Here is a 27,761-nt window from a genome sequence, read left to right on the forward strand (position 1 = left end):
ATCCCAAAATATGTATACGCATTATAATACGGAATATTAACCTTATGTATATGCACATTTTATGGACACCATGTATATGCAAAGTAGGCCTATAAACGCCTAAAGCAAACCTAAGTAGGTCGGAAATAAATAACTTCAAGTCCATGTCTTCAAAAATATATGAATTGAAATAATTACTTATCGAATTGTAAATTATAATGACAAATAGTGTCCTAAGAAAATTGTATCCGTTGGTTACTGGGGACACTTCCCTCGTCGAAAATGGTAACTACTATGCCCTTTTACTCTTTATTACTTTCCCCTGATGTAGAGATAACATACCGTTTAATTACTTGTTAATAATTCTATTTGTAAACACTTTTCATTTCTGATTTTTTTCCAGAGAGTTTGTCTGTCAGTTTACCTTGGAGTGGTATAGATTAAATTTGATGTGACTTGGCTAAATTTAAAATTGTAGGGCGGATTTGGTTCATCCTCGTGTATCTACATGAGGGTATAAATCAATTTTTATCTATTACGTTACATGTGCGTGAAATCGACAAGTTCTTGAGAATGCGAGATACAGAACATAGTGAGACGTTTAATTTACGTCATGTAGGATTTTCTCGGAGATGTGAATATCATTTAGATAGTGATCTTCTGAGCAGAATTTATGCTCTACAGTGCCTCCATTTTTAGGGCTGAAAATGGAGACATATTCCATAGAAAAGTAGACACACAGCTTTAGTGTTACACGGTCAGACAACTCAGAAGACCATAATCTTAATTTACGTAATATTCGCGTTACGTGTATTTGAAAATTTTAAAGCTGTTTATGTGAGTGTAAGAATACCTGCAGTCAATTTAAGCCTTCTGTTCGATCCTTATACTAGCCTATTTCATGATTAGTAATTGTTAGAGTTTGTTACGACATTGTGTCATCAGCTGCGTTGTGTGGCGTCGATAAGGCAGAATGATGATGAATAATGAATTATGGGGATGTGAGAGGAGGCGGCCGAGAAGAAAACTGTGAAAGAACTTAGGATAGCCATCTCCGGCTGGAATTCGATCAGGGTACCTTCTGAATGCGAGTCATAAGTGTTAACCCCGCACTAAACCGCGCAGTGTATTACATTTGAGGTTTTAAACCGTAACGTATCTTACGTTATCTGTTATTGATTTTATGTTGAATACGAATCCGTGACTTTAGGGTGTAACCTTATGCTATGTAAACTTATCATCAGGGTCGTGAGTGGAATTGGGGCTAGGTTATTTGTAATCACCTGTCCTTGTGTGTCGTTGCAGGTGACGCAGAAGGACCTCAAACTGTAACGAGCGCTGTCAGTCATAGCACCACAGTAAGAGCCTCACACCATGAGGCAGCATTCTTCTTGACTGTTGACCAGAGCGCACAAAACGACCGGTTGTTTAATACGGCCTACTGACCTAACACCGGTTACTGTTTCGCTTTCTCGATGTTAGTAGCAGCGCCCACATCTTCGTCACTAAGCGTGAGTATGAATCAATTGTTTTCCTCGCATTTCATGTGGTTTTGAAAGTTCATACATGCTAAGAATAATAAAGTAGATATTATTAAAGTGATTCTACCCAAAACGGTAGAAAAACATCTGCGTTCCTAACGTTTGTCTTGTTTAATAGATAGACGTTCAAGATTACAAATTCAGATAGTGTGATGATGATGATGATGATGACCAAGATGCTGCTACTACTACTACTACTACTACTAACATTAATAAAGATCACAGGCGGAAATTACCCTTTTGGACCTGGGGCTCTTTCCTCTATGATAAACCTACTGTTGCGTGGAGTCGGCCAGTCGTGTGAATCTAAAGCCGACCACTTGTAACTAGGCCCACGAAATTATTTGTAACGAGTTACTATAAACTAATTTCTTAATTCAATGAGTAGGATTTGAAGAAACAGATATTCTTATTTCGCCCGTTGTTTATTTCGGCCAAGTCTTCGAGGAACGGAAAACAAAACGTCTTTTGTAAGATTTGAGGTTTTCACAGCGGTGAGTATGAAGATTTCTGTCTTCTGGTTTGTTGCGCCGTGTAATATGGTAGATGTTTACCAACGTTTCAGAGGTCATACTGCCTCCGTCATCAGGGCGATCAGCGCAACAACCCAGAAGACAGACATCTTCAGAACGTCTTTTGTCTTACTCTCATGGTCCAGTGGTACTCTATACACTGGGACACAGCACAAACAGTTGGCTAAAAACGTCTGGCTGGCCGGAGATGGCTACCGACGTATTTTATCTGATCGGTTCTGCTGTGTTCCAGTGTATGGATTGCCACTAAGCCACGAGAGTAGGAAAGAATTTCTTTCGGTGTTGGCCGGGCTAACACGATTAACGTTAACATCGACTTTCAGCCTCTGGTTGTTCCCTTACTATTAACTGACTGACTGACTTAACTCCATGGTAAAGGGGTTTCATTGAAAATTTGTAGTTCCTTTCCTGTTTAAAAATATTCCCTATTTTTAGAGATGCCAAAACTTCGACATAAAAAATTCTATCGCCAAAGATTTGGGCTAGAAGACTGTTTGTTGTCGGCTGTCAGAGACTTTTTATTCATTGTAAGTTATTCGCAGAAACCTTGCACACCCGAAGACAATTTCCTTCACAAGTAGCCATCCAGATGGCGTGACGAGAAGGGATCCATTTATATATTTCAGTCTGTTAAACACAGTTTTAATTTTGATTCCCAAATATTTAGTGTTAGAAATAGCCCATACTTATTTATTACGTTTTGGCTTTTAAGGTTATTTTGACCCAAGCCTTTAATTAAATTACCGTGTTTAATAATTTTCAGGTGATGACGACAGATGACAGTATGAGTGATGACGTATTCGAGTCGCCAGAAGACGCGGCTGCAGCGGAGAGTGGAGGGGGAGAATATTGTGGTAAACAAATGAACACAATGCCAGTTCCTGGACAGCACACACATCAATTAAAGACGCCGTCTCCTACAGGTTACCGAGACTACAGGCCTCCTGCTGAGATGATGAAACTCTATGAACAACGGCAGGAGGAAGCTGAACAAATGGTACACAAGGTGCGTCAAAGTAACTCGCTTTTAGACCAGTTTTTATGCGATCTTTGCAATAAATACTTGAACAAACGTATGGCGGAGACGTCTGGTCATCAGGCCGCGTGTTTCAACTGGGGAACTACTGAATGGATTTCGATTAAATTTCGTACTGGGGAGTATTTCGGTCAGATTGTGTTGGTATAATTCTGCTCAGCAGTGGCCTTTTTGATGTCGGACGGGGGTTACTCAAATACGAGGAACGAAAGAAAAGCGTATGATCTGAGGTGATTTGTACCTCGTTTGAATACGAAAGTGAAGGAGAGTTGCCCAGATAACATACTGCAAAATTAACGACACAAACTATCAATTTGCATACATGCGTCTTGTTAATGGTGAAGCACGTGGATATTTAGTTGAGACAAAGAAGTTATATGCTGAAAAGTTTCCCTAACTGCCAGAAACCCAGTAAATATTTTGAAAATAAGTTGTGAGTTGGTATATTTGTATTTATTTGCTTATTTTCTTATCAAATAAATTACGGTTTCTTTATAGTTCATAGACGTGTTCTTAAAAAGTTAAAGGCGTGTTTTACAGAACGAAAGCGTTGTAATGGTACACGACTCGCGAGCGGAATTATGATCCATAATAGTAATTACTTGTGGTACTTAAGAGTAATTCAGTTTCCAGGTTCATATTAACTAACAGCGATGATGATTATGTCGGAATCACTTTTCTTCGTATAGTTGATTGTTCCGTAGCAACTGGAACGAAAAATACGTTCCCTAGATTAATTGTGTACGATTAACGGTTACGTGGAGGGTGGACGCGTTTACGTTAAGCTTATGCACGATCTGTAAGACCCAATAAATTTGCAATACGTACCAATTGTAAAAGTTGTAAATCAAAATAAAGACGTTTCCAGACCAATGAGTATTAAATTTGTTACATATTTTGACATCTATGAAAATGAATATTATGTAGGCCTGTATTACGAAGCTCTGTGATGGTTCCGTAACAAAATAGCCTTGTCTGTAACGCGAGGAATTCGCTTTTTAACGAAAAGTGCGTCAGATACTGTGGTTCACTTTGTGTAATGAAACACATTATTCTAAGTGACGCTTCCGAAGACAAGGTTTTGAAACAATGTAACACCCTGGCTTTGCTAGAGCATTACTCTGTCCTTTAGGGATGTCGTAGTGCAGGCTGTCCGGCTCTGATCAATTTGTCCTTTGTGGAAACCTTTCTTCGTAATTAGATCGTAAGCAGGGAAGCCACTCCAGAAGGCTGTACAAATCAAAGAAGTGGAAAATAAAATCACAAAAACTACGGTTAATGAAACTAAACGTACAGACAAAATAGTATATGTTATTTTATTCAGTCCCGATATTATGCACTAATGTGGACCAAACCTCTGTGCAGGCCTTCTGTTGAAGGTGAATTGTTATAATTACAGCGTGTCAGTAACTTTTAATAAAATTTTAATTACGTATTACACAGTACAGTACAGAAAAGTTGTTGATGAAGGCCTAACGTTGGCGATCTTTTACTTGTATTCGAAAGGCCAGTCTTATTTAAATAATCTTACTCTTTTCATTCATGATCATGTTTCCATCGCATGCGAAGTATAACATCTGCAGTCTAAAATACATGAAACAAAGTATTAACATATGACCAATGTGATGGTACCGTAAAATAGACGTTTTCTGTTGAAATCCTGTTTATAAAACTTTGTTGTACCATGCTACTGTGTATGTGGAACCACAGGAAAACGAAAAGACGACACACTACATGGTTTGCTGTTCAACGCGGTGTGTTCTGTGTAAAAGTGGCGGTAACTGCCGCCAACATTAAATCAAACCAAATTACTAACAGATAAGATGTTAGAAAATGTTTCTGTGTAGTAGGAAACTATAAAACTTATGACATGTGACACAACAACGGATGAAGATACAATATGAAGGACGAGAAAATGATAAGAAAAATGAAAACTAAAAAGCATTAAAAATCAGTAATTCAGTTAAAAAGTTTATAACATAACACCTGATGACGGCTCTATGATAGCCGAAACATGTCGTAAATGTTCCATATGTAAATCGAGTACTCGATACGGAACGAAAAATGATATTTTAATCTTTTAATTATCTTATATTGTGATTGACGGTCAATTTTAATATATTTTTAATACTATATAAAACTTAGTTACATATTTACGTTATTTTCTTTAGGCACAACATCATTTTGTATTTAGCATTATGTCAGCAGTAAACAACTGTCAGTAATCCATTCTGCCAATCCAGACAAAAAGTAATCATGTTACCAATCTCTGCGTGTTGTAGACTTACGTCTACGTATATGCTGCGCAAAGATTTTTTGAACATTCTGTACCATTACCGTCATTTTAACCCTAAAGGTAAAAGCGGTGCTTTAAAACCAGTGATCGGAATATATATATCATCGGTATTTAACAAACCCGAACCAGAACATTTCTTTTAGCGGTTTGGTAATTTATCGATTGCAGAAAATATTTCACGTAGCACTGTTGCGAACAAAACATTAATTTGTTTGGCCCTTATATGCGTTTTTGTTCATTCTCGAATTTGATTCCGTAAGCAACAGAAATTAAATTAATGTCTTTGCCAGCATTCCAGTTTTCTTAGCGTGTTACTGGTAAGTTATAACGACATTAAAACTGTTGTAGAAAATAGTTTCACGGTTATGGCATGATTTCATTATAACTGTATTAATAAAGGACAGTGTTATATTGCAAGAGACTTTCGTGTTATGTGACACTCTTTGCCTTCCAAAAATTTAAGCGGTTTGAAAGAAGTTTTAGTAACGCTGTGCGATGTTAAATGTGCCATCTGTGTAGCCTGAGGATGAACTCATTTGTCATCTCGTGCAGACGCAACACTCCAGCAATAACTTAACGTTGCCGAGATACTGATACTTTAATTATCTAATTTACATGAATTCAGAAACCAAGGATGAAAGAGGTTGCTCCAAGGGATACCGCAACATTTTGAAATGTGTCCGAGCAGAATAATATTGGTAAAGCGATTACTCCGGTGTTTGTACAAAGTTTAACCGACGAACCGCAACTCACTATTTCGATCATTGAAAGTGAATTGCTGGCAGCGAGGAACAGACTTGCGGTTGAAGCTGGAAATGCTCACAGGCCAAATAACTATTGAAACACGTGTAGATTAACTTTGTTCAGAATATCAAGCTCCTGTGATCTAATGATTTTCCTGCGGTATGTGAGTTGTCAACGCACACTCGTAATCAGCAGTGTTGAAATTACGTTCCTTCTACAGACCGCGTCTCAAAATTGTTATTAACTTGATGGCAGAACTGACTGTGGGGGCTATCGAGTTGGGGGGGGGGGGGGGTCCTGAACACTACATGGAATTCTAATTTTCGTTGATTTAAATGCGATCTGACTAGTATAATTAGATTGTTTTAATAACTGTGTGGTTTCAACAACGAATTGATGGTTACAAGCGTCACTTAATATTTATGAGACTGTGTATGTTATGATGTATTCTCCCAAACCATGTGGAAAATTGATTACTGCCCTGTTACTCTATGGAGGTCGGACTGTGTAGGAAGCTAGATCGAGTCCACGCATAAATTTTTCTCTCCGCCGTCGAGATATATCATACTGGGGCCTTTCGGTGTTCTTGAGCTACGAAACTGTAGGGCACAGAAGTTCTGTGAACATCATCCCAGAATTTTGGAGTCGGTAAATGCACTGCAGTAATTAAATTGTAAATTTTGATGAGAGACTAGATGAGACTTTTTTCATCTTTAGGAACTAATGTAATACAAGTTGAAGATTTAACTAAAATTATGTTCACTTTTTATGCGAAATATCGTTATTGTTTATAGATTAAATATTGTCTATTTATGACATAAGGGGTCTAAATATATAAATAATTTATGTACATATAGGTCTATCTATAAATAGAGTTTTAAGTAAACTAGTTTATTTCCACTGTAGTACAAAGTATGGAGATCCCAGTTAGGATTCAACTTCACGGCTGAGAAGAATGTAATCATCTTTCAAAGAAACTGTTTTCGTTTCTTGTGCATTGACTTTTGTCAGCCGCGTTTGGCACCGTTCAATTCCATTGTTTCCACTACGTGATGTTATATATCTGGAATAAATAAAACACTATTACTATTTTAATACACAAGTGACATGATAAGCACTTTCTTTGATGCTCGACGCTATTAAACATCGATCCCGCTTTGCTAAATAGATCTCCAACCAGTTAATTAGCCATGCCAAATAATGGGATCATTATCTGTATTCACCTCAGTATTATTAGCAGATTCCATTTTGAATTTTAGTATCGCGAAACTAATTGATCTAGTATTTTCCATTCACTCAAAATATTAAGAGATTACATGGTTAGTGGTCATTGTTATTTGATACAGGCAAGAAACTGTCTATAAATTGTTACGCTGTTAATTTACATGTGCAAGATTTCCGGTTATTCATTATGGAAGTAATAATGATTCACAGCGAAATCCTTTGTCTAATAATGTTGTGTTATGTAGCTATATGACGAGTTCTTCTAACACAGGCAGTCCAAAAATGAATACTATTAATCCAAGGGTCTGTATTATTCTAACAGTATGTAGGGCTTCCTCCTTAAACTCTTTGAGTTCAAGGCACATTAAATTGTTGAAGAATATATGTATAGGGTCTACATATCTTCATTTTATCGAATTTAGAAGCAATATTTTAATTGACGAATACTACTTCCTGATTTGAAATTTAATTAAATTAATCAATGTTTTAATGCACGCATTTCTTGCTTTACGATTGGCAACATTTTATATTGATTTTAAAAATAAAAAAGAATAAGTGCACAATTAATTTGTTGAATACTGTACAGCTAAATTATAAACTTATATAACGTACTGGTAACTATTTGTACCACCTGCTTTGCTGTTCTTTCTTACTTCGTCATCTTGCCGATAGGGTGTAGTTTCATTCTAAGAATAGAATGTGATTATATTTCTAACCATCATTAACAGATTGATCTTTGCAGCGGAAATTATTTCTTGGAGGCGAGAACTTAGCCTTGTAGCCTGTTACTTATAATTATTATGTAGATGAACTTCGTTTGTCAAAGGGTGTAATCTTAAATCATTAATGGGTTCAAGTTAAAAACTGTAACTCAAATGAAGTGTACGGTTCTGGTGTATCTGTACGAAAAATCTGTAGGGAGGTCTGAAATTGTACGGCATTTCATAGAACTCGGTGACGTTCGAAGAATTTCGTAATTGGCCTATTCATGAGCATTGAAATTTATAACTTGTACCACTGTTTTTTAATTTTTCGTACGTATCGTTTTAAAACGTATTCCCTGCCATTTTTTGAAACAGAACACCTTACCGAAATCCAGATCACCTCTACAAGTAGGACTCATCCTATTATTGTTATTCTATTGTTATTCAAAAGATCATATCCTATTCGAAGTTTATTTTTAACATCTCTCTTTTGATTGCGTATGTTTGTATTCGACTCTTTAACCATTCAAAGCTGAACTATAAGTTTAATCGGCTATGAAAAACAATTAACTGTGCGTTTTGTGATGTGAGTGTTGTATGATTCTCAGTGCAAACTGTTATTTCCTTAAACAGAATTAAAAGTTGATCTTTGTAATAGTGAAGTATGGGGTTTACGTCGTGGTAGAGACTGAATTCTTAAGTATATTTAGACGAATTTCAGCTACAAAGGCTTAATGGGCACTTAAACATCAATAGTTTTATTTGAAGTCTGTCAAAAATAGACAACTTAACTGTTTACCAAGTATCCGACGAAACTCCTGCCTAATTCTCAATCTATAATCATTATTTAATCCTATTATCAGGTGTGCAATAACATTTCTATGTTATTACTAAGTTAATTAACATTAAAAATCAATCACTTAGGAACGTAACCCCCATTAGTAACAGTTTCTCTATTGAGAAACGGCTTCGACTAACCTTCGTTTTACGTTGGTTTCTGCGAGAGCTTAATCGCCATATAAATCGGGGCTTAAATGTATCGCGATGGATCTTGTAATATATTAAGGCCATTTTCAATTCTGTACGATTTGCCAAACATACGCCTTCTATTAAAATATGCCACTGAAAAGTGTTACTAAATTAAGGGACAATAGAAATTGTTGACCTAAACAACGTCGTGTAAACTTTAGGAAGTAAGTTATATATTGCCACCGATTACACACGAACATGGCACATATACTAATAAATCAGACGATTAAACGACACAGTTGAAGCAATGCAATGAGCAACCAAACATCCAATCTCTTAATCTCGATTAATGGAAAAATCGCATTATATGACCTAATCACGACGAAGTGATTTTACGTGCTTACAGTTTTAAAATAATCTTATGAACGTGTGGAATAATCTTATGTTGCAGACGATCTTGTTGGGGGACAGCGGAGTAGGGAAAACGTCTTTATTGGTACAGTTTGACACAGGGAAGTTTCAGACAGGAACCTTTTCAGCCACCGTGGGTATCGGTTTTACAGTAAGTGACAACAATGTTCTTTAAAATTGATCTTGGTACACTCTCAGGTAAGTACGACTTAATTTTTGCATGAACAAAATCAAAGAAACTGTTCCATATGGTTAGGCCAATCCTGAAGAACTCTGTTTCACAAAGTACCTAGAATTAGTTGGTGTTGACCAAACACAAGTATGTAAAGGAAGCTTTAAACGAAGTTTTAAGGGAGATGTCAAGTATTTTAAAATCAGGCTCACTCTTTCTTGTAAGCTTGGTGTTAGAATTTGCTGTTAAGTTTATCCGACCAAAACAGGAGTTGTAGGATGGTTGAAGGAAGAACGTGTTGATCTGAAATTGAAATAGGGCCTAGGTCTCCTTCGAAGTGCTGTTGAGTCTGAATTTTCAGATTACGACGAAAATTATATTTTATTTCACTCTCTATGAATCTCTGTTTCGAGTAGTTCGTGATAATTGACCATCCCTTTAGATGATTCCCAAAGTAATGGAAATAAACAAATGGGCCTTAAGGGTATGCAAAAAGTATTTTTAAAAGTATAGTGCAGAAATAGACACCAGGAAAGTTCGTCTGACAGTGTGGATTGGATTTAGATAGCTCGTGTTAAAATTAATTGCGGAACACTTACTTATAAATGAAAACGCAACGAATCGTATGTTGTAACGCAGTAGAACATATTGATATTAAGTTATTTATAATGTAGGTTACTGAAAGGCGAACAGCAAAACATAAAGTATTCTAAGCCCACATTCAGTACTAGAGTAGGTAACGCGTATTTTAATGGGGCCGCAGTGAGATCCACAATATAGGAAATTATTGAAGATTAATACATGCAGTTATACATAAGTTTACGTACAGAACATTGTATGGTATTGTAAAAATTACACTTGTAATCTCTTTTTTATACAACAAAGATATTTTACGTGTATTTGTAAAATTTGAGGTTATCACTGCGGTGAGGATGATGACGTTGTTATTCTGTGTTGCCACACCGTGTAGACTGTCGACGTTTCGGAAGAATATGCCGTTCTCAGTCGTGAAGATGGAGACAGTGTGTGTCTTCGAAACGTTCACATCTGCACGTGACTCAAAAGGCTTTACACCTAGAACAACATTGTTATGTCTATATTTATTTTCAGTCAAGAAAATTTCTTGTTTGGCTTATTTAGTTTGTTTACGTAGCTGCAAATCAAAATTCCATTGACTGTACACGCTACGAATCACATGAAAATTATTTCTGTCTAACTGTTAAGGTGGAGGTTGAACGGAGGCTTTAGTCGGACTTAGTTGTTGCCTCCGAGTTGAAAATTTTTACATCTCCTACGTATTCAGGATGATGTCAGTCACCAAGCTGCTCGATATTATCGTCTCCGTAAGACAGGTCTTCATGAGACTGGGTACAGGAGAGAATCCACAACCGCTATGCCACACCAGACCAAGTGGTTTGGCTTATTTACTCAGGTGTCGTCTCCCTTGCAAAACAATTAAACCGCTGAACTTGTACCTTGATTATTAATTGTTTTCGGTAATTATATTAATTACAAAATAGTTTCAATACCATTGTGAACCATTACTTACAGAAAATAAATTTACCTGTATCATGTGAGTGGTCTTGTTGACTTTTAACGAGCTTACATAATATCCGAGAAAGGAACATATCCAGTTGAGGCATAATTAATTAACTGTTTACTTAAGCATGGATATTATTCTAAATATTTAGAAAATGTGTTTAACATTGCGAGTAACTATCTGTAAAGATAGTCTGACTTTCGAAAATCAGCCTACAAGTGAGATAAATTTTACATTGTTTGCTGTGTACTTTTTCCCCAAAAGGTTCTGTTAAATTTACTGCCCTTATTTAAATAAATCCAGCCGCTGTGGCAAAGTACGTTTGAAGCTTGGGTCTCCGCTCGCCTGATCTAGAATCTGAATCTAGCGGAGGTAGTTTAGATCGCTGGAATAATACCTCACATAGAAAATTATTTAAAGTAGGTAGCATATTGTGCATTAGTTGTTATTCTTCTTTTAAATGAAAGAACTGCATATTGTATGTATTCATTAAATAACTGTAGTTTCAATAATAGAACGGTACTAAGAAGACGATGTCGAAGAACACGTGCTTAGCAGAGGAAGTTTGAGAGGCTGAGATGATTTGCATGCTCATTAGAATATTGGAACAGTTTCAAACATTTTTATGTCTTTAAAAGTTGAAGTAACATTGTGTGTGTATGTATGTGTATAATACGTGGTTACCGGTAAGTGGGAAGTAAGTAATTAGGTCTGTATACAATTTTCATTGAATCCGAGTCGTGTGTTATTAACAGCAATATAAAATTGGCAGTATTGAGTTCTTGACGTCATAAACAAGGCTTAAATTATAGGTTTTTGCATTCCCAACAAAGCGAGAGAACAAATAATTATCGAAGTATTTTGAAAACACTGTGATATTATTTGTCTGGAGAGTTTTTACCGTCGGAAAGATACCTAAAAAACTAATAAGTCTATACTTATTTATAAATATAAACGCATTTCATTTGATATGACTCGGAAATTGGAGGCTGTATTGTAAATAAACGTTTGTACGTAATTATGAAACCATCACCCAGGGGCCCGCACTAATAGACTGAAGTCCCTGTAACTTATTTGTGTTACTGTCAGGTTGAATCGACATGTTACTTCGAGTGAAGTACTATTTCTTTTGTGTACAAGTATTTCGTGTATTTATCTCTTTGCCGACTGCAGGACAACATCTTTAAGAAATACGGCATCATAAACCAAGATTGCGCATTGCGATGTAATTTACATCATTTTACAGTAGATTTAAGTGTAATACATAAAATACTCTCTCCGATGTTGGCATTTTTCTTCTCGTATGAGGTAAGTAATGTGTATCATAAGAGAATAATTTTGAGTTATAGAATATGTTATTTAAGTTAAGAAAAATACCTGGCTTAGTATTTCGAAGTATTATTTGTTTAAAATATTAAGTCTATAATTTATTCTATGAATGGGATTGTATATTGTTATTCGTACATTATTATGTTTCGGAATGCGTATGAAATATTAACAAAGCTGGGCATATTCTAAGGATATCTTGGACTTGTGTTTGGACTGCCGCGGTACAAAATAATTGACATAAATTTTGCCTTTGACCAGAAGAAAGTTCAATGTTTGTTACGTTTATTTGCAAACACTATCATTCCATATTCTAATATCCTTAAATATATTTATTCTGAACGCGTAATAAGGCCGTCTTTCAATATTTCGTTTATTCCTGGTTGTTCCCAGAAGTCACAACGTTTTATTTCTACTTCTGTGCCAGCAGTCTTGATCTGAATTAACTTGAGACACCGCTGAACCTAAATCCTCGTTTAGAAGTCTTACGTTAGCCACAAGAAATCTTGTGTCAACTCGCAGTATATCTTGTGTTTGATATACAGTTTCAAGGGTCCTACTTGTTGAAGGGCGTCCAGAACTCTTTTATTTTATTTTATTTTAAAACGACGAAACTACCCCAGAAATTCGCCTGTTGATGCTGACATTCTGGGTTGTAACACCATGAGGGCTTGTAGGTTGATACCAGTGTTTTGGAGAAACACAGTCATCCATCTTCAGGACTGAAGCTTCAGTCCCGAAGCACTGCGTTCGGAGGAACCATATTTCTCTGAAACGTTGGTATTTACCTACTAGTCTACACTAGTCTACTGCAACCCGGCAGGTGAACATCGACATCGCCGCTGTGGGAACATCAATGCTTGAGTCCTAATCAGCTCATTGGTGCATCTCCAAGCTATTTAATCGATTTGAAAATGTCGATGGCAGTGTTTTCGAGCGTATCAAAACTTAAGACGCGTGCTTTGTTCCATTGTCTCGGGCATTCATTCTTATTCTGGAAACGTAACAAAACCACGCTGACTTTAAGCGCTGATCACGGAAGACTGAAGCAATGGAATAAGCTGTAGACACGCCCCCATAAGCAGCAATATTTATGAGGATGCATTCATCACAGCTGCATCCATGCGCACTGCTATTCATTCGAAATATGAATTCCGATTTCTGTTTCATGTAGACAAATGTTTTCAATCCACGGGTAAATTTTTGTTCATGTGTTTGTGTTTCGTATATGTAATCATTGCAGGGCAGACATTTGTATCAGGAAACTGGGAAAGAACTTGGCGTAATGCTGTCCCATAGTAGTAGGAAGTTTGACAGCCCTACTCTAAATTTCATCAGACAGTGACTACATTTATTTTCTTGTAGTATATACCGGTTATTTTATCACGAAAAATTGAATAACACAAAATTATGGTTGTAAAACGAAGACTACTGTTCGTTTTTTTTCCAGTTTCATTAAGTTTTTACTGCTATAGTCAGTTTACATTTACTTATAATTTGTTACAACAGCATAATTCAGTACACCACAAGAACGTAGAATCATAATATACCTTAATTTAAAAGAAAAAAAAATGTTTTTTTCCGTAACTGACAAAATATAAGTTTTTTAACTTTCTGGTATTTTTTTGTCTTCCTATTCTTTCATACATAACCCTTCTACCACATAATCAGTTTCCTACATTATAAACACTCACTTTATAGAGAATTTGCATCTCACTGAGTGCAGTTGATGTGTCATGATACATTATTTCTTAACGGCGCTAAATTTTTTCCGGAGCCCTTTCTGTGTGTAGAGCGATGTGGCAGACCTAACTGAACGTAGCAGAAATTGTATATATCTGAATTTAAATTCATATTAAAATTAAATCTTTTCTAATCCAACTATTTGCCTTTCTGTCATTGTTTTTCTAAGTTCAAGTTTGCGTTGTGACCTTCTGAGGCCTTTGATGTTAGTTCTATTGTGATTACCAAAGTGTTTTGATTGGTACATTAGTTAACAATAGTACATGCCATTGTTTTAAAGTTCGTAAGCCGGACTTTAAGGAAGCTGTGTAGGCCTGTGAAATTGTTTCTTTTCATGCTGTTTGGATTTCAGTGGGTAAAGTTGTTTCAGTGACTTATGATCTCAATCCCACAAGTGAAGCACTCTAGCTCAGACCATTTCAGAAGTTTACCACCACTGAAGCCAACTAACACTTCATGTGACTTCGAGAATGTCCTTTGACCTACATTTTATAACTAACTGTATGTCTGCGTGTCAACCGTGAATGATGATGAATTTCTTTGAGAAGTAACTAGAAGCCAATAAGCAAGAGTTTTAAGGCGAACTTATGCTCTTCAGTAAATATGGATGTGGTTTTGGTGTAGTCGGAATACAGCTACGAACATGCGCTGTATGAGTTTTTCTAAGTAACTCTAAGTCATTTTGAGCCAAAATAAAATTTAAATCCGCGAATTGGTTTACATACATACGAACGTACAGATGGACGACAATACAACAGACGTCTTATTACTTTCACTTTCAGCACAATACGCAAGGGACAGGCAAAGTTAAAGAATAAAGTGTTACATAAGCTATTCCTACTTATAATTATTATTATTATTTAAAAAATTGAATGCCGGAATTTAAATAACTGTATTACGACATCTGGCTTACGTAAGATGAATTTGGTACCTACGTAGATATATACACAGAGTGGTTGAAAGTTAAGGTTCTGAGATAATCTGATTGTCATATCAACAGTCGACGTTCAATTTAGAAAGTTGCTGCACTGACCAAGTCTTAGTAGAATCTGAGGTGAGTACGAAGTCTGGTAGAAGTTTACCGACATTACAGAGCTCCTTGCTGCCTCCGTCATCAGGGCGATGAGTGCCTTGATGGTGGAAACAGCAGGGACGTCTGAAACGTTGGTAAACTTCTGTCAGACTACACTGTGCTATAACCCAGAAGACAGCCATCAAGTAAGTATTTTGTGAAACTAAATGCAGTCGTCGCGTGACTGAAAGGTGACTTCAGAATAACAATCCCGTACATTTTCATTGAAGGGAGAAAGAAATTAAGGTTAAAGCTTTTATTACGTTTGTAATCTCTTTTATTTAGAGTCGATTACCTCTGTAATCTTTGCAAAGCCGTATTATGTTGCCGTCATCCTGCGTAGAGCTTGGAATATTGTTACTCTTTATACGGCTAGCAAGAAACAGATGAATGTATACCAGCTCTTTGTGGTTTAAGTAAGAGCCCTTTGACGTGTGGTGAGGGCACAGCAGTTCATGTACTGAGTTAAAATATTGCATTACATTCGTTGTTTGGTGTGTTCTACAGCACGTGTAGGTCAAATATAAATTACATCTTCTATCGCAGCGGTACTTTGAACTAATATGGTTTCTATCGGAATATTGAATGTAAGAAGCAAACTGCTGGAAGTAGTTTTTTCCCTAAAAGATAAGCTTTTATATGATGTACAATGCGTTTTGAACAGATATTTTCCGTGTAGGAAAAGAGATAAAATATATGTTCTATGTCGTCCGCATGTGTAAGTAAGGAGCTTTAATACAAGTCATGACGCCACCATATAATTCAATATATAGTGAGACTAAAAGGAAGCATAAATAACTACAGGCTAGGTTAATATTTTTTTCTCCATTTCTGTGCATAATTTACGCTAGATCAGAATCGCACTAACAAGCCTCTTCTGGGACGTTGCGTCATCAAGTCTCGCAGAAGTAGACCGATATTTAAAGGTGCTTATCACCTCCATCATCAGTGCGATAATGAAGGCAGTAAGTATCTCTGAAACGTCGGTCAGTTTCTACGACCACAGGGTGTAACATTCCAGAGGACATTTTCATACTCACCGCTGCGAGAACCCTAAGTCGTACAGATCCCCACTAAGTTAAATTTGCTGCAGAATCTCTAAGTTTTATAAAATAACAATACTTTTTATTATTACGAATAAGAAATATTTAATCGAAATAAAAGCAAATTTATTACCTGTATTCCAAACCAGTAAAGCTGAATATAAAATTCCAGTTGCGTAAATGCTGTTATACATGCCCCAAACAATATACCATGACAGAAGCTGAATATTGCTTAGGGTCTTGTATTAATACTGCCAATGTATCTTTCACCTCAGAAGTTTGCGCGATCGCCAGTTTGGAAGTATTTCTGTTAGAGAAATAGGACACACAGGGGTTGTTTTACCGTCAGTTTCTTGATGTACTTTTCAAAACAGACGAAATTTCGTTAAAATTAATTAAGGGAAATTATTTACATGCACACATACTCGAAGATTATGATGCCAAGATGGGGAAAAAAAGAGTTTGCAGTATAAAGTGCACACCGTGAGGCATTTTGCCTATTAAGCCCTCTAGTAAATGACAGTCTATGTTGAGCGAAGTTGTTATTTGACGCTGCTGTATTAGTGGAAGTGCTTCATAAAATTACCCATAGCCGTAGCGCCGTCAGTGCATTATCGCCTCGATGGATTGGCAGACCTATAGACAATAGGCACATTCACATTTTTACGTCGGGTGAATTGAGCAACTTCTCTCAGCGGGTAGTGCGCTCAAGCGGAATGAATCTGAGGCCGACTCAGTCACCTGTCGAATATATACGTGTTTTTCTCTGAATTTCTTTAATTCATGACAACTTGTTACAAGACCATTTATTACTTTTTCTGTCGTCCTTTGTACATTAGTTAGGCCTAGTCTTATCTTTTACAGATACTATGTTTTTACAGATTCAAAATTATTTTGTATGTTAATTTCTTACAAATAAATTGTGTTGACAATTTATTGGTTCTGTTTTGTTAATATTTATTTTAATTTGCATTACTTTAATCTAAATTGCATATTTTTCAATATAATTCGTATATTTGGTGTAGGCCATGTAAAGATGTGGTACAGATTAATTACATTTGTCGCAACATAAGTCATATATACGAAAGCATATTATTATTATTGTGTGTTATTTTCGCAGTCCCAGTCAGAATTGTTTTATTGTAGTCATTACTGGATTGACTTTTAATCATCGCTAGAAGAATCCGTGTTATTGTTCTTATTTCATCTTCCTGCCCAATTCTTCTTCATGCCAATAGTACCCGTGTACGCCTGAGCGAAGAACGGGTTAGATGCCTGCAATACTATGCTTCTGGAACATCAAAAAATTCTCTATAGTGGTTAGACCATCAGTTTTGCATCATATTCCTGATACTGGTTATACTGGGCGACATTTTGTCAATTCCTCCGACAAATGTAGGTTTACTGCTTCAAATTTGTGGATATTTTCTTACACGATGGATAAAATTAAACAAGAAATTACACAATATATCGCGCCATGGTAATAAACCTTCAAACTTCAGTACCTTGACTTATTTCCGTTATCACCATCTGTTCGACGCTACGACTGTGTAATTTACACAACACCGCTAGAAACATGATACAATAAAGAAGTTACCTATGTGGTTCTTGTCATACACAAATGAGGGGAAGTTGTCCCTGCAAGGTTCTAGAAATCAGGTCATGGCCATTAAACCTCGGTACAATATCGCACTATACTCCAACGGGATTTTTTTTTATTCTGGTTACATTGCTTTTGTTACATATCACCGAACTGCGAAACGTCGGTAGTGTATTATATAGACTATAAACACCTTTCAGCGTCAGGTGTTATCCTAAATATCAAGACTTCATTATTTATTAAAAAGTCAACACTATTTAGGCCCACTAAATATGTTTAGAATTGAATATAGTTGTAAGTGTTGTTTACGGTGAAGAATTGACTTTAATGCCCAACCAAGTCAGTCAAAATAAAACTATATATTAAACATGCTATAGATGTTGAAGGTTTATTTGTACTGTTTTATTTAACATACAATCATGGTATGAAACAATAAAAAATTAATTAAATTTCGAAAATGGAGCAGCCGTTCCATAGTCATGAACAGGCGGACACATAATTGATAGACATGCTCTCTGTTTTTAATATTTAACATACAACCAAACCAATGTTTGCTACGAATTTATTTGACTGCTACCTTCTATGAGGAACTGTGATCCCTAAGCCTGTTGACAGTGAATGACAGATGGACAGAACAACTAAAAGATTGGCAGGGACTCGGGATATCATCTGAAACAAACGCCTTATCGGGGTTGTTCATTTCTACCGTATTTACTCGAACAGCGCCACACCTATAACATAGGGGAGACCGAGGCATGTGGCAACAGATTTCATATTTGATTCTTTGTAGTATTTAGCGATTATATTAGAACTCATGATGTGTATTAATAACGTAATCCTTTTCGGACATGTACAAAAAATATGAACTGGTACATTACTGTAGGATTCAAGTAAAGCAGGTACAAATCACATGATGTAACTATTGCAAACTGTTCCGTTAGTTGACATTTGCAACACTTAGTATCTGCTTCCTGATGATCAGATGACAGCCATCTTAGTATTCACCGCTGTGAGGAAAAACTTATATCATAATTAATAACTGATTGGAGAATTGTGGCAGCTAAATGAATGGAAATATCTCGGTCAGTGAAGTATCAAGCGACAAGCTGGACCGTCCGACATCAACAGTTCCTTTTGCCTTATCCAACCTTACAATGGTCTATGATTCTTTCGTCAGGGGCAAAGTCGTTCAGCGCAAGAAACGGACCATTCACCCCCACCTATGGAAGTACTGAAGTTAAAATATTGAATGTGTTGAATGTTAGACAATGGTAACAGACGCAAACATCCATACCGTGACTGCTATTCGAGTCCGCGACTGTAGTATTCTTTCGGAAATGTTCATACAGCCTTGACGTTGGAAGACAACAACATTTGTATGCAAATATTTGCCCGCACTTGGCGTTTCATGAATAGTAGGATTCTTAGACAGAAAATGCTGTCAGAAATTCTTTTGGACTAATTTTTGCATATATCAGCGTCGGATAATTCGATCGGCGTACTTTCGATGGGAATCATGCGTCCACCCTCACCTGTTGCGGTGTTCTGCTTTACTTTTTAAACGAATGTGGTGAGTTAGGCTGGAAGATAAGCATGAAAGGGAAACTTTCGCTTCGTCGCCAACGTGGACGAGTGTGGAGCTCCCTGTTGCCATGGTAACTAGATGTTTGTAGCATCCCGTGTGCGCTACGGTTGTTTTAAGCGGGCTCGACACTGAGTCGGGCAGTTCTTCCTAACATTACCCGTTTGGCGCTAGTATCGGAAGCACGTCACGAATCCATCCTGTCCACATACACTGTATAATAAAGGATATCTCGTGACTACTCCAGTGTTATCGGTATTTTCCTGCCTTCGACTAATTGTTATCAGTGTCCCTGACTGTAGGAAGAGACCAGGGCGTCCAGCGCATACACACGTTGACTTAACACAGTGAGTAGCTTCTGTTTTGCAGCTCTTATAATGTGAAGATAGTGTGTAAATATTAAAGCAATAGACATTCTGCCACGTTTCTTCAACTCTTCAGTTCCGACGCATTTCAGGTATTGGTATATGCATTTAAAAATTCATTTGTATATTATTCTTACAGTTTATAACATTTTCGTTAGAAGCTGTTTTAACAAATTTATATTTATAATACTGAAATTAACTTGTACGTTTCTATACTCGGACTTCAGATAATATAACTAAAATTGCATTTCAATTATATTTGTTTTAATTTATAATCAGTTCACATTCGGTTTCCAAACCAAGATATGTAGGTATTTCTCTTATCGTCACATCAATGTTTATTTGTTTCACTAAGTTATTGTGTGACTGAAGAGTTCAAAATTTGTATTTTTCATTGCCAACTGCTATTCTATCCATAGCCATCTCTTTCTTATGCGAATTATATGAAGAATTAGGATTTTAACCTTTTAAAGCGTAAGTTTGTCAAAGTAATATTTAAGAATTCAGCCCGTGAAACAAAGAAAATACGCCTCCATTACAGAGACCAACTGTTTAATGCTGTTCAGGGAAGAAATCTCAGTTTACAATAAAAATCATACAACCCCTAAATACTAAGTGCGGATTTAGTGTTAAAGCTGATGGTACTTACAGTTACCAATCGGCTTTAAAGGCTTAAAGTAAACTGGTCCATTTAAATGAATGCCAAAGTCAAAACGTTGACACGTGTTTTAAATTTTTATTTACAGATTAAAAATTTTCAGTGATACACTGTAAGTTATCGGCTTGCAAGAAATCCTCGCGAAAAAAAGAATTATACTGACAATCAAGTTCAAAATTTCGTGTAAGAGACACAGACAATATCCACCAACTCACCCGTGTAATAGTCACTGTTAAATCCTCATTTTTTTCAAGTTCTATATTTTTCATATGAGTTAATTATCTTAGGAACATGGTCTTTGGAATTAACGGATTTCCCTTCTAAGCCCACGCTATGTATACCGTAAAGATATAATAGAATTGTTTTATTTGGATTTGTGAATTTAATAGATACTGGGGATACTGGTAACGACCCGTTCTTCAAGTGCCTGAGCACTGCGGGTCCCAACTTTTCGTTAGCTTTATCTATAGACATTCGGTAGGACTCCTTGGACGAGGGATCGGCCCGTCACAAGGCCTCTACCTGTACACAGGACAGCACAACACAGAAAGACGCGGACAAACATCCATGGCTTGAGTGGGATTCGAACCCACGGTCCCAGCGACCAAGCGGCACAAGGCTGACGCCTGAGACCGCGCGGCCACTGCAGGCCCTGTTATAGTCCACCGTATGGCGTATATTTTCAAAAAGAAATCTAAACGTCATATATCTAGTGATAACCGTATTAATGTCACGGAAAGGATGTCGTTTTACCTGAAACACTTTAACACTTACGCTTCTGGTCCTGTATGAATCACTGTCGCTGCATTGGTTCAATAAACGAAACGCCTATAAACATTACACAAATGTACACATTGTGTACGTCAGCCTACCAAAGGCCAAGCATACTATGCACAAGATCATGAAAAATAAAGAACAAGCAAAATTTTAAAAAAAATTGTTATTCAAATTAAAACGTAATACGTAGTATTAAATACTGATATTGCTTTGCGTAAACCTGCTTTTAATACAGAAATAATTTTGAACCCGAAAAACGATTCCACAGCAGTCAAAATGTGTACTTAACGATGATGTTAATGTAATTTCTGTAACAGTTCTACCGTGATTAAATTCAATAGATGACCAGGTTGTAAAAAAAATCTGTATATCCATTATTATCTCCAGTGCATTAAATGGATAAAAGGAAAGAAAAGTATCTTTATGTTTGAGTGAAAAAGACATTCTCTCACAAGTGGCAACTTACCTGTACATATTTCATATTTATACTGGTAAACATTTTATACACATTGTGAATTTTTGTCAAATCGTAAAACAAACCTTTTACCTCTGTTATTTGATTACATAATATTTTAGTGGAGATATTATATTGAGCACTCCAGATACTGTAACATGTAGGATTATGATCTTATATGTGACACATTTGTGAAATTAGGCCTATTAACTAAACCTAATCTAGCAGTTTTGTCACAGAGACAAAAAAGTTGAGAGATATCTAGTTCTAATCACGGTCAATGCATAGGAAGAAAGTTCGGTGTTAATTCAGTCCGCTGAAGTGAATGCCGGGGTGACGGCTTCCTTCCACATCCCTCCCCACAGTTCACTACCGTTCAAAAATCTCATACGCATTATTGTATAGAACATATGGGAACATGATGCAGTGTCTTTAAATAAGCCACGAACAAATTTAAAAATATGTAAATTATACATGAACTATTTGAAAATCAACTGTTATTTCGTCAGACGTTTGCTGATGTGCTCCTGAGCAGCTAGACGGATGTCGTAATGCGAAGATCCACCAGCTGTCTAAACCAGGGGTCTGTAAACTACGGCCCGCGAGCGAAATTCGGTCCGCCGCCTCTTTTTGTACGGCCCGCGAGCAAAGAACGGATTTTACAATATTTAAATTCTTTGAAATTTCAAACCGCTTTGTGCATTTCCCATGCTGTCAAAATTAAAAGAAGTGAAATCTCCATTCCCGCACAAATTTGCAGCGGAAATATTTTCTGAACTCAAACTACAGTTCCAGCAGCGTTTTTCGGATCTTGATGCAAGTGCAGAAGACATTTCCATATTTCAAAATCCATTTGACTGTACAACTGAGAAGCTTCCACTTAACCTTTAATTGGAAGTGAGTAATATGCAGTGTGATCACATGCTAAAAAGCAAATTTCAAGAGAAGAATCTAACAGAATTCTATAAATGTCTTCCAAGCAATGAATACGGTCAATTAAGATCATATGCTCGGGAATTTATATCTCTATTTGGCAGCACCTGCTTATGTGAAAAAACATTTTCAAAGTTGAAATTTGTAAAATCCCAATTCAGGTCAGCATTAACGGATGAACATTTACAATCAATTTTGATGATAGGGAGTACTGAATTTAAACTTCATTTTGGTGAAATGTTAACTCATAAACAGGCAATTCCATTCTTGTCATTAGTAGAGCTGTATTTCAAACAATTGTAGTGTACTTATTATTATTACGTTACATTATGTTCAATAAATTCTTTAAAACTTGGTTTTTTCTTGTTACATAAGTAGGCTTACATATATAAATATCCTCGAGTTTGCCTCTTCGCCCGCGGAGCCTAAAATATTTACTATTTGGCCCTTTAGAAAAAATGTTTGCCGACCCCTGGTCTAAACAAATGACGTGCTATGATCTTTTCTGGTCTTTGTGTATGTGTATTTATATTCTGAGGGGTTGAAATGTTAAACCTATGCCGCTGCTCTTCAAATGAACCGTTTCGTTAAGCTTTTGTCTCTTTGCAGGTGTTAAGTGACCTTCATTTTATATTATCTTCTTAGTTTTACCATTGAATTATTCCAAGGTCGACACTAAATGTTTTGACAGAATTATTTTTGTTATAAAGGTTTACGGTGGATATTAATTATCCCCTTCCTTTCTCGAAACTTTTGCATTCGTAGTCCTTCGAATTTTAGAGACTCCCTTCATTTAGTGTTGGTTTATCATGTAACATTTGTCTCTCTGCTAGATGGGAATCAGCTGCAAATACTGTGTGTTAAGATGTCGACATACTTAACATTTGGTTGTACATAAGCATATTTTAAAGTTAACACTTTTGCGTCAGTAATATTGTCCATTATACTTTGTTTGTTGTTAAGTGTTTGTTATACAGGGTGATTCTAAAAGGATTTTACAACTTTGAAAGTGTATAGAAATTTAATCAGAAAGATTACGCAGTCGGTTCTGGCTCTGTAATTGGCCGCTGTAGCTGTTGAATCAGTATATTAAAATATAGAATTAAATTGAATTATTGATCTTTAAGAAGTTTCACCCTTGTAGTAACAAATAAAGAAAAGACAATTTATACACTGTCATTGGGATCTTTGTAAATTACCCGCCCACTTACAATCAATCAATAGCAATACAATAACTGATCCTTGAAACACGGTACTGTAAACTGCTCGCTAAACCCCCTTTGTTAAAGTACTGTGGGCTTGATACAATCAATAATTCTTAAATTGTTGCAAACATAAGAACGTCAAAGAAATAGATACCGTGAAATCAAATCTCTTAATATGTCAGAGTTGTCTAGTATCAATGACTTCTGCTTGGACGGGTGTCTTGACGTCCTCCTGGGGATTCTGCGCATGGTTTCGAGTTCTGGCTGGGGGATTTTCCACGCGGGGATTCTCCAGGTTCCCGCGTCTTCCAAAGTAGCCGCGATAACTAAGATTTTTGTTTTTGTTTCTACACTCTGAAATAAATTTGACACTGAGCCTGCTGAACACTTCGTAGACCTTCTTAGGTAGGGGATCAGCCCTTTGCAAGGCCTTTACCAGTAGACCTAAATAAAGACCTTGGTCCTAGTGGGATTAGAAGTGTGCATGTGAGAATTATATTTGTCATTCATTAGCTTCCGAGAGTGTGCAAAAGCGAAGAAAATGAAAATGAATAACTCGACATTCTCGGTGTAAGGTTATCCACGTTCTTGAGATATAATAGCGTGTTCGAATACACTTGGGCATGGGTTGTGTACTTACGTCTTTTGTATGTTGTACATGGAGACAGATTTTTTGCTGTGGACCGATTCTTAGTCCGATGAGCTATACCTATCAAGCGAAATTAAATATGAATGTTTACATTCTATACTAAAACGATAGTCATTATAAAAATATAGAATCTCCTTTTGGGAATAGTTAAAATAGGTCGTACGGTACCGAAGTAAAACGTAATTTGTGGTAATTCCCACGGCAGTCGCCCGAAACACAAAACAGTTAAAATTGCTTTTGGAACATATTTCAATTAATTCAGGACTTTAAAATAAAAACAACTTCACATTGATGGCAGAAACATGAATAATCATTTGCACCCGTTTGTTATCGGGAACACTTAAAAGCTAGCAGAGGCAATGATTTAGAAATAACGCACATGGAAATACTGCATGCATCCGTTAAATGATATGCCGGACATTGTTCGCTTGCTGAAGCTGGCTCTCCTTCACTCTTGAGTTGACTGTTATTCGTGATATTGACGGGTTAGTTTATTTTATTTTCGAGATTATGGTCGAAACTTTCGTAATACTGCCTGTCTTCTGGGTTGTTGCACCGTGTATTCTGGCAGAAGTTTACCGAAGTTTCAGAAGTCCTTACTGCCTCCATCATCAGGGCGATAAGTCTCTGGTGGCAATAAGGACCTCTGAAACGTCGGTAAACGTAAGCCAGACTACAACCCAGAAGACAGCCATCTTCAGATTTACCGCCGTGGGAACCTCAAATCCTACATCTCTTAATGCTGATTTCTTAATTCAGCCAGTAGACCGCTTGATATGGCACTGACAGTAGCTGCTTATAATGGAAATAATATAAATAAAAGTATTTTAATATAATATGTCACCCGTAGACGGGAGTCGAGATAACCTTTGGGTATCAGACACCTCAGACATTGGAATGTGTATAATGCGAGGCCCTGGGTTGTCTCCCACTTCATTTAAACCCCTTTGGATGCCACTATATTTGAAGAAGGATGCCGAAATTAAAGTTCGAAGGATATAAAACAAAACAAAACAAAATATTTAAACGCTCAATAGAAATTTTGCTGGTGTAATACCAGGGCATACCTGATGATGTGGTCAGAGGGATGAGGCAAATAATATTACGCGGCTCTGAAAGTGTTCACATTTAACTCAATACCATTGACGTTGCATTAATAAAGATTACCCTACTCCTCTCATACTCACACTGACTACTGACATGTTATGGACGAAGCTACATAATGGAGGGGAGTTCTCCTGCCCCCCCCCCCCCGTCTTTGTTTTGAGGCCTATCAGTATGCCATTTACGTAATATGTATCAACAATATAACACGGTAATTACAATGGTATATTTATTACTCCTGTAATGGACATGGACATATTTGATCAAACAAGAGATGAAGAGGTAATATCCGTTGAATAATTAGTAAAGTTTCATGTGTAATTACGGAGTCCGGATGTGGTGCGGAACAGCTTCATTGGGCAGGTTTTCTGGACTCTTACCGCTACCTGTTTTTATATGGAGAAGGTCTGAGGCTCGTCCTCTGTAACGGAACAAATTTGGAACCTGATAGCATTGGTTAAGTACGGAAGAAAGATTAGCCCCAGAGTCAGAGTCGGCCAAAATAAATAAGAGCAAAGATCGTTGATACCAGGATTTTAGTAACTTTAAATTAATATTACTATAACTGAGTTTATGATAAAATTAAGAAGGAAATAGTGACACTGATATTTCAGGTTCTTACGACGGCGAATATGAAGATGGCTGTCTTCTGGCTTGTTGCGCCGTGTTTTCTGATAGAAGTTATCGCCCTCTGAAACTTTGGTAAACGTTTACCACACTACAAGGCACTACAATCCAGAAAACATCCGTATTCAGTGTATTGATAGCTTTAGTTTTTTTTTTAAATTCGGTTATCTCCTGTTTACGTTTCAAAAGACTAAGTAAAACTCATAAGATTGTCTTTACATTTTTACCCATATTTCTAAGTGTTTATTCCGAGAAAAAGATGCAGTTTAGAAGTATATAATAATAACTTTCAAGAAAATACAGGAATATAACATAAATTTAAGTACTTATTTAAGAAAATTATGGGCGATTATGTGCGTGTTTTCGTACTCTTTCAAACTTAGTGCAGTATGCCGGATATGTAATATGGAAATGGAAACAATGGATGCATGTAAAGTTTTTCTTGGAAATATCTTGTGGAAAGAGGCTATTGGGTCGGCCGAGATAGACACTGGGAATAATCCAAATCATATTGCAGTAAGATTTGATTCTCTGAAGATTTGTACATTTTTCAATTCATTGTACCAGAATTAATTTTGACACTGATATTGTCTATTTAATGTATGGGACCTTTTGGAAATTGACTCTGTTCTCGCCGTTTGTTGATTAATTTGCATTATCCTCGCATGTTTTCGTATACTATTAGGTTATTTTTATTTAATATAGTAGTGGAAGTAGTTGAGGTCGGACCAGAAGGTGTTTGAGTACTGAATTCTGGGCGGACAAATAGACCACTGAGATCCATGGTCCTATAATGCCATGAAGAAGGGAATAGAGACAAATTCTTAAACGTCGTGGTCATTAACAGTAGACATATCTAATACCGACGTTGTGAGTTGTAGTGTGGCTTGGAACAGGGTTCAGTTAAATAATGTTGTTTTATCTGTCATGGAATTTCGGATTTTACAGTATCATAGCATATAATTAATTAATGTAGGGGAGTTTAGGATGACATAAAATAGAAGCATTCAAGCACTCTTTGTTGATGATTTGTATTTTATTGGGGAGGGGCATGTTTTATTGAATAAATGTAATAGAATTATTGTCACTGATGCAAAAAGTGTTTAATCGGTTTGAATTGTGGGAAGTATAGATAAAATTACGACAATTTAAGCGACGCACGACAAATAATTTAATCAGGTCATTGTTGGTTACTCTCTTGTGTTTTGTTATTTTTAGACTAGTGGCTTTTATTCAGCATTCCGCACTAATGACACTTTGAAACTTCATTTATATTTAATTCAAAGGCACCATTAAATTGTGAGTGAGAAAGATTTTTTTAAAAGACGTAGGAATTTTATATTTCTTTCATTTTATATGTATTTACTGCCGTAAAATTAAGATTACCATAAAAATGATAGGATTCGCTGCAAAGAAACGTTTCTGACTTAAGAAGAAATGCATTTCCGGCACTTAAAACAGATTAATGATACAT

At 36.4% G+C, this 27,761-nt stretch overlaps 1 protein-coding gene across 9 annotated transcripts in view; it reads left to right on the forward strand.

The window, feature by feature from the left end:
• The window catches only part of Rab26 (RAS oncogene family member Rab26), a 71,852-nt gene that overhangs the window by 19,067 nt on the left and 25,024 nt on the right, over window positions 1–27,761 (forward strand). For 3 of the 9 annotated variants that reach the window (XM_087351093.1, XM_087351092.1, XM_087351098.1), the window contains exons 2-3: window positions 2,817–3,059; window positions 9,478–9,588. In XM_087351093.1, coding sequence (XP_087207219.1) covers window positions 2,820–3,059; window positions 9,478–9,588 — 351 coding nt within the window. In that variant the 5' untranslated portion in view covers window positions 2,817–2,819. Of the gene's footprint in view, window positions 1–1,284; window positions 1,491–2,816; window positions 3,060–9,477; window positions 9,589–19,669; window positions 19,973–27,761 lie in introns of those variants that run through there. The other 6 variants (XM_022059925.2, XM_022059926.2, XM_087351095.1 and 3 more) reach the window with 3 other exon arrangements.

The sequence above is a fragment of the Zootermopsis nevadensis genome, unplaced genomic scaffold (genome assembly GCF_977971745.1).
Source record: "Zootermopsis nevadensis isolate Lab colony 2312 unplaced genomic scaffold, Znev_1.0 Znev_ptg000018l, whole genome shotgun sequence".
NCBI classification, from domain to species: Eukaryota; Metazoa; Arthropoda; class Insecta; order Blattodea; family Termopsidae; genus Zootermopsis; species Zootermopsis nevadensis.